The sequence below is a fragment of the Gossypium hirsutum genome, chromosome D02 (assembly GCF_007990345.1).
Source record: "Gossypium hirsutum isolate 1008001.06 chromosome D02, Gossypium_hirsutum_v2.1, whole genome shotgun sequence".
Taxonomy (NCBI): Eukaryota; Viridiplantae; Streptophyta; class Magnoliopsida; order Malvales; family Malvaceae; genus Gossypium; species Gossypium hirsutum.
In genome coordinates this window covers 29,770,104-29,778,810 of record NC_053438.1, presented here as the reverse complement: position 1 = coordinate 29,778,810, position 8,707 = coordinate 29,770,104, and the positions used below count along the sequence as shown (strand labels likewise).

Genomic DNA, 8,707 nt, shown 5'->3' with positions numbered 1-8,707 from the left:
TAACAGAAAAAATTTTAATGGAATAAGCTAATTTACATGTTTCAAAATGTATAAGGACTAATTTATCCATTTTTTCAGTAGAGTAGCCGAATTGCAATCCATCTCTAAGTACAAGGGTTTCCCTAATTTTTTTTACCACTTATATACTTGTTGTACCCTACATACCAAACAAGTGTCTCCCAACAAAGCTAACATTCTCAACTTGATCGACGAACCTTAAGCTAACTTGCGAACTTTAGCTTGGTGAGCCTTAGGCGTTACGCGTCTCCACTAAGTCCGTGTGAAGTCCACGTGAGAACTCTAGAGTCATCAATTACTAATCCCCCTAGACGTTTTATCCTAAGACATATTATCACCAAATTAGACGTAAGTAAACTTTGGACACGTAGCTAGCCTATCCCCTACCATAAAACAGCTTATGCAAACAACTCGTGGGGAATCATGTACACCTCTTCTTAGACGTCTTCTTTTACCAGAACATCCTCTCACCTGTGATCCACCACGCAAACAACCATCTTCTTCCATCTCTTCTATTAAATATAGTATTTATTGTGTATGATTAGGATTTTGACATATTTAAATGATTATTTAAGTATATTTTAAATTTATAATATTTACGTTATAAACAATAGAAGAAAACGGGATATTCAATAAGCTTTTTGTATTTTTTTGGATTTAGATAAATTTGAGTTTTAACTATTTAATTCACAATCCATCAGCTTTTTGTACATTCTTGAATTGGGACAATTTGGATTTGGCTATTTAATTTACGATCCGCAAGTTAACTCTTAAATTAGTGGTGGATCTTGAGACTAGATTTTGAGAAACTTAACTGACATTTTCAAAATATTTAAGAGTTTTAATAAGATTCTTTTCAAAAAAGAAAAAGTCTAATTAAAATTTTTATAAATTTAGAGAGCCAAACTAGAATTTTAAATAAATTTCAAGGGAAAAGTGAAATTTTCCAAAAACTTTGGGGAGCCATCAGGAGTTACTAAATTTGAGTATTTAACAAAATTAGATATGCCGTAAATAATTCAGATTTTAATTCGTATAGTAGTAATGAGAGATTCAAAATTTAAAGCAATTATGCAAAAGTTACCAGGTTGAGATTTTAAGCAGTTATGTTATAATGGAATTGCCACCTGCTGTAATCTCTAATCATACAAAGATGACCACAGATCTATCCAACAGAAGTCAAATGGATACCAAAATATTCAGCCATCTTTACGGAAATGACAGCCGAATGCAACATAAGTTGCTAGCGAAACAACTTCTAATATGCTACCAGGTAAGAAATTGAATTCAATGGTTTCAGCATCATGGTGATCCAATCAACACAAAACCGGGAACCAATTCAGGATCATCCCACCGCATATGATCCAGTGGCTCCGGACTAGGTGGAGCTGAGTTGAGTTTCTTTGACAACTTACACTTCGGAGGTGACCAATCTTCCATCAGTAGCTCACTCATCTCTTTAGCTTCCAAGTACCTTGAAGGACTCATGGGCTGTAACACAAGTAATAAACTAGTATTCGTTAAGACAATCTGTAAATGCCAACGATTTCATTAAGATCCAAGCTTATTGTACAATACGAAAACTGACCATTTCATTTGGCATACGAATTCCCTTTGCAGATGCAGGTTTGGAGAAATCTAAACAACATTCATAAAAGTTTCAAGTATTCAGCCAGAAACAAAACCGTAATAGGCATCTGAAAATATCGCAATTTTTTTACCTTCTAATCGGAGTATCCGCAAAAATTCATTCGTGCTTATAGCTTTTTTCTGAGCTTTGATACATTCATCGTGATTGTGCAGAAATCCTTCCTTCGCAATATCTTCGGGTTCACTTGGATTCTCTGCCAAAATGGTTAACTTTGAAGTTTGATTCTTCTTTGATGTCTCCTTCAAGCGTGGTTTACCCGAGTTTGAAATGTCAGAGAGAGCTTTCCGACCACCAACTTGCACTTTCTCTGAAGCTTTAGAGACACTCTTCTTCTTGCTTGAATCATGTGCAAGTTTTGAGACACTGGTCTCTTTCTCAGTGAATGAAAGAATTTTAGAATTCTCCTTTTTCGATGTCTGGTTCAGGGTCGGGTTAACCGAATTTGACAAATCACCAAGCGGTTTCCTTCCACCAATACCACCTTTCCTCGGTGCAGTAGCAATATTTGCCTTCCCCAAAAGAGAAGCACCTGGAGAACGCACTTTGAATTATCGAATTCAACTTGAAAACAAAAAATTGAACAGAACAGCAAGTGTTCGGAATGGTACCATTGTAGTGAACATTTACATTCTGATCTTGAATCAAACCAACAGTACGCGAAGCCATCTGAGCAAATTACAGATAGAAACAAAACCTCTTCGATAAAAGATTATACCTATGAGATGCATGATGCACGGAAAAGGGAAGAAAAGTCAAGGTCTAAGAATTTAAGAGGTGCAAAACTGGAACCAAATCAAGTTGACATAAAAGATGAACAAAAATACTGTATGAAGACACTTAGGGGGAAATCAAATGTGTAATGAGAGAGATAACATACCAAATCCAACAACATAATCTAATAGCGTTTACAGTTTAAGGCACCTAGATTATGTAACCTTGTTCGGCGTTCGTATCTCAACACTCGCTCGTAATATACAACAAAACAAACTAAAACAACACCACAACCAGATGAAAGGTATATGTGTTCGCCACATGGGTAACATAAATGTTAAATAGTATAAAGGTTAGGGCACAAAATTCCTATCATACAACCCTAAACCCTAACTAAACAAGCTTAACAATAACAATGCCACAACCAGATCAAAATCATTAGCAAAGAATGCCGAATACTTTTACTTTTCTTATTAGTACAAAATGAAACATCAAAATAACCAAAATCTCAATATGAAAAAGAAAATGTCAGTTGATAAGGAAACATGTAGAAAGCAGGAAGAACCCAAATTTTAGTTTCTTTGATAAGCCCAAAGGACAACTAATTCAAAAAAGTTCAACTTGATTTTTAGTAACTTCGTTTTCTATTTGTGCTTTTCGCTTCGGAAAATTATACCTAGGTCATTAAATCCTACAGCCCAGAAAGGGAGAAAAGAAATCTAGGCTAGAAAACCTATGGGTCAATCTTGATTTTCCTTTACATTTCCCAGAATTTCTCAACAACCAAAAAGACTTTTCGTATTTATGAAATTCTCTCACCAGCCCTTTTCGTCTCCATCCTAAGTTAATAAAAGAGAATTAATTTTTTTTAATCAAATCACACTTATCTCTTTCGACCATTAAAATCATACATAAGATATTTCTGTGAGGGAAAAAAACACTAACTTCAAGAAATTAAAGAAACCGTGAAAGGGGGTTTAAGAGGCAAAAACTCACAATGGGTTTTGATGAATGAATCCTTCGCTGGCTATTTTATTCTGAGAAATTTCTTGAATTTCAATCTGCAGATTCTGGGATTTGGTTTATTATTTGAAGTAATTGGTATTTTGAAAATTAAAGGTCGACATATCGGGTTTTAAGGAAGAGCCTAGTTTTGCAACGGTAACTTCTTGTGCTTTTATAAAAATACCCCTCTATTAAATGATAAATTACATAAGCTTAATTTCGCTTGCAGAAGATTTAAAGCCCAGATGGTGGCAACGGTCGGCTTCTGACTGACAGGTTTGCTTTTTTCTTTTTTGAATAAGGTTCTAACATTTTCGTTTAACTTGTTTTATGTTGGAGGCTTCTTTTACTTTTAACATTTCAATATTTTCCAAACTTAGACATAGTCTTTGGGCTTTGATTGTACGAGTACCAATACTTTCTATTTCATCAAAACCCAACTATGTATCTTACTCTCTTTTTTTATGTTAAAATTATTGCTTGTATTATAAAATAATAAAAATATATTAAAAAAACCCAAAGAGATAAAATTATTATAAAATAATAAAAATGTATTATAAGAAAACCTAAACTTTTTTACATTTTTCCCTTTTAACTGTAGTTTTCAAAATTAATTTTTTTCTGAAAAATTACATTTAAGTATTTGTTTACTTTTAAAAAGATAAAAATATTATAAATACTTATCAAAATTTAAACTGAGGCGAAGAGGACAAAGATAAATATATCTAATATCTATGGAGATAGGAGTGATTTTCAATGTTACACATCCATAGTAGAGTAGGATAGGATAGAGCAGAACATGTCAATTATGAAGCGGTAGTAGATTTGATAATATTTGTCCCACTTTAACTCCATTGTCATCTCTTTGGCAGTTTTTGCTGGAGTATTGATAACCTTTTTCCTACCTATTACTCTTCTTTTCAAGTCAAGTTGTCCATGTTGACAACTGAAATTTCGATGATGGGCTCTACGAATTTTCTGCTTCCAAGATCTGATTTGCCTCCATTGGTGTTGTCAAGTAAGAGGAGAAGGATGATTTTCCGTCATCGCGCTAGTTCTTGTAATGTTTTGGTGGTTGATTCCTTCATCAGGAACTGGTGTTAGTCTTGTTTCATGCCTTGTTGGTGTAGTTGTTGGTGGCATTTCTTTTAGGACTCTTTGGGAGCACGATCTCTTCTGATAAGATGCAGGAATATCAATTTTCCTTGATTTAATGTAGTCGACTTGAGTAGCTTGCATCTTTTGATAAACCTTTAGGGGTTGCTTGTAATATTTCTTTCATACTTTAAAAAAATTCTGACTTACAAACTTGGGTTATTGTTTCTCCCATTTAAAGCATTCTTTCTCAAATCACAAATTATGAGTATGGTTTTTCAGGGATGAAGTAAAAAATATTGATTGGGGAGTTGCAATATTTATATACTAGACATTCTCAAAGTAGGTTCCACCCGACCTATACTTTTAACAACGTATTTTCAAATTCGGGATAGTTTTGGGTATCAAAATTAACATTTAGTCAAAGCAAAATAAGTTAAATGCTAAATACTAAAAAAAGAAAGTTAAATGCTCAATTTGTAGGTATTGGAATTATTTAACTTTATGTTTTAAATTCTGATCATATCTGTGCTCTACTACCCATAACATCTTCCTAACTCATAAATAAGAAGATAATGTGCTTCAACGCATTCGAACCCACGTCCTCCTATATTAGCAACAATGTCCATGCCAATCAAGCTAAAACTCCATTAACTTACCAAATTAATATTAGATACTATTTTGAAATAATTTACCAAATTAGACTATAAATTTTATAATGAAAATTTACATATCTATCTATAATATATGTATATATATATGAAAGCTCGAATTTGGAGAAACTTTTGAACTAATGAGAATAACATTTACTTTTCATCATATTACTAAATTTATATTTAAAAATAATTATAATTTAATTCAAAATTATACATTTAAAAATAACAAGAGGCTTATGCGACGGTATGTGGGACCTTTCAAATTTTTGAAGAAGGTAAGCAAGGCGGCCTACAAACTAGAGTTGCCAACAAAACTCAAGGTCCATCCGGTTTTCCATGTCAGTATGCTTAAGTCTTTCCATGAGGATTAAGAGGATCCAAATCAAGGCAAGTCTAAATGAGCGCCGATGGAGGTAAAGGTCTCATATTACCATGATGTTGAATGCATCATGGCAGATCAATTGACTCGACTAAAGTACTACAGGCCAAGGCATAAGTATCTTGTTCGATGGAAGGGACTTCTCGACAGTAAAGCTAGTTGGAAACCTGCTGAGGCTCTATGGCAATTTCAAGAGAAAATAGACACGTTCCATTTTGAGGATGCGACGAAGGCGTCGAGAGAACAAGTGGGGGAGAATGTCACAGGCCGTGCAAATGAGCCCATAATTAATGCACGTATTTCAGGCCCTTCATGTTCCCTTGAGGTCATTCGGCCCGTCAGGACTGGCCCATCGTTTGGAAGATACTCAAGGCCCATCTACTTGAATTCTGGTTGAATTGAAACACTCCAGTAAATTGTACTTTACCAAGATAATTATTGTAAATCTTAAAAGATAAATATGTATAGAATTTAAATCCCTCAGGTCTCTCTTATTTTAGATGAGAACTAATCTTAGCCATTGATGTAATTTAATCTGTACTGTTAGATCTAGGGAAGCTCAACTATAAATAGAAGTCTCCCCTTCATTTGTAATCACCTCATCTTTTCTGAGCTAAAGAATTTTGAGAGCATTTACTCAAACATCTTATATACATCACTTTCCTTTGGTTTTTTTTGTTTTTCGTTTCTTTTTCCAGCTCGAGTTTGCTTCCGCAAGAGTTAGGTTGACTTAAAGCAGGTTTGAAGCAAAGAAATCATTAAGGCGGTACAATTTGTGAGATTTAAAGTTCTAATCCTGTGACACTGTGAGATGGGTCTCATTTTAAACATAAAACTAAAAAACACTTTCCATTTTTTCCTTTTTGTTTTTACAAAATAGTTAAATTTTCTCTCTTGTTCCTTCATTTTAGAAAGCATAGAGTCAGGAACTTCATAAATTTTGAGATTATGGAATAGAAAATCCAAACTTTAAAAACGGATTTTAGAATCATAGTGAAGAAATTGATGTGAAAAGTGATATAAGAGTAACCCAATTTTTTTTAAAACATCAAAACCATTCTATAAACGAACAACTCTTTATTTACCTTTGAAGTTTGAACCATCATTTAAAAAAAAAAAATTTCGCGGATGCTTGTTGTTTTGTGGTGTGTGCAAAGATACCTACTAATTTATGAATTTGTCATGGTATTTATAAGGTGAAAAAAAATCCATTTTTAGATTATGATTGATTTTTTTCATAAATTTGAAAATTCTAAACTAAAATACTATCAGTAAAAATAATTACAGATAGCCTCACTTTATTTTCTATTAAATAAGAATCCTAACAAATATTATTTCCATAATTACACGTGTTTGATATTTAGGTCAACAAATGGCAAATACGCAACTATGACACATAGGATTAATTTCCTACAAAATTAAGGGAATGATATTCACACATTTATTTTCATTTTTACACTAAAACATTCCACTTAATGTGACCCATAAAAAAATACCCACACATTCCACGTTTGGTAGGCCTGATGTAAAATTTGAGTATTACGTTAAATAACATTTAAGTTCCAAAATGATGTATAAAAGATATATGTTACAACATTAAGGTATTTGGTTGTTGAAATTTGTGGTATATATTATTTTTCTTACTTAAAATATAAGTGTTATTTGTTACCTTTAATATTTTTATTTTTCATATAATTTAAATATAGTATAATAAATATTACTATTTAAAAAATATTTATAATATAATATTCAATTCATAAATTTATAATATTCAATTTCTTATTAATATTAATATTAAAATAATAAAATAAAATCATTACTATTTAAAATCAATATATTATTATGTTTTAAAATAATAAAAATTATATATGAATAAAAATATTAAAATATATAATATTATATTTATTTTAATATTAATATTAATATTAATATATTATTGAATTGTATAATTTTAATATTGATAAAATAAAATTAAATATCTATATAATTGTATAATTATTTATTAAATATATAAATTAAAATTATAAAAAATATATATTATTTTTTATTAATATTTATATTTTATAAAAATATTTTTAAAAATAATTTAATTGAGGATAAGAAATGAAAGGCTGGTCTGACTTGGTCGGATGGGTCACCCAACCCATGAACAGTTGTACTTGTAATTAATGATTTTTAAACAAGACTAATAGTTGAATAGGTTAGATCACCAATTGGTTAGTCCAACTAGTCAAATCAATCCAATAGATTCGATTAAAAATTATTCAAAAATTCAAAAGTATTAATAAAAAATCCCGATTCAACTAATTTTTAGTTAGTTCAACCGGTTCGTACTGGTTCCTAATCTAATCGGTTCAAAGTCACTCTTTGTATAGGTATCCAAGTCGGTTACTGATCCGATCGGCCGGTTCGGTTCAAACAACATTACTTCTAATATATGGTTGTTGGGTGACGATAAAATTGAAACAAAAATAATTGAAGGGGAGTAAAAGGTGAGTGATATTTAAAACATACATTCACATATGTGAAAGCTATCACCCAACTTAAGTAAAAAAGTCACGTGACCTTGTTTTTATCAAGGCTATCAAACGTATTGTTACTTGAAACTCATATAATAATTATGTAATAAATTAACTATCACGCTAGTTTTAGAGGTGATCATGGGCCGGGCGGCCCGGCCCGACGGTCCGCCCGAAATATGGGAGGATTCGGGTAAAAATATAGTCTCGAAATATGGGTTTAGACAAAAAAATAGGCCCGTTTAGAAAACGGGCTTGGCCTCGGGCACCACTTTTTTTGCCCGGCTCGGCCTGGCCCGACCCGAATATATAATAAATATATATTTTTTAATTTTTTAATTTTAAAATGCTTTTTTTATTTTTAAAATAAATTTTTGGTGTTTATTAAAAAAATGAGCCGGGCCGAGCCAGGCCGGGCTCAGGCTTAGGAATTTTTTCCTGGGTCGGGCCTAGATAAAATTTTAGGCCCATATTTCGAGCTGGGCTGGGCCCGAGCCTAGGACGAGGGCCGAAATTTTATCTAGACTCGACCCGGCCTGGCCCATGATCACCTCTAACTAGTTTCAAGCAAACCAAAGAGGCTCTAAATGCACTTATATCATATAGATATAATTCCACTTGTCAAACATCGAAGCTTACCACATAAATTTTAATATAGAAAAATTAAGGGAAT

The 8,707-nt window shown here is 32.2% G+C and overlaps 1 protein-coding gene across 2 annotated transcripts; it reads right to left on the bottom strand.

Annotated features, from left to right (window-relative positions):
- Positions 1-1,106: 1,106 nt before the first annotated feature.
- Positions 1,107-3,582, bottom strand: LOC107910753 (protein PATRONUS 2). Of its 2 annotated transcripts, none has more exons than XM_016838733.2 (5): positions 3,377-3,582; positions 2,278-2,384; positions 1,740-2,198; positions 1,607-1,656; positions 1,107-1,509 (listed from the first exon to the last, which is right to left on the bottom strand). In XM_016838733.2, the coding sequence occupies exons 2-5, from the start codon at positions 2,333-2,335 to the stop codon at positions 1,321-1,323; spliced, it is 756 nt and encodes a 251-aa protein (XP_016694222.1). In that variant the 5' UTR covers positions 2,336-2,384; positions 3,377-3,582; the 3' UTR covers positions 1,107-1,320. The 2 variants fall into 2 exon arrangements, with proteins under 2 accessions (XP_016694222.1, XP_016694223.1); XM_016838734.2 differs by having other exon boundaries at positions 2,278-2,335; positions 3,377-3,493.
- Between the last annotated feature and the right edge of the window lie 5,125 nt (positions 3,583-8,707).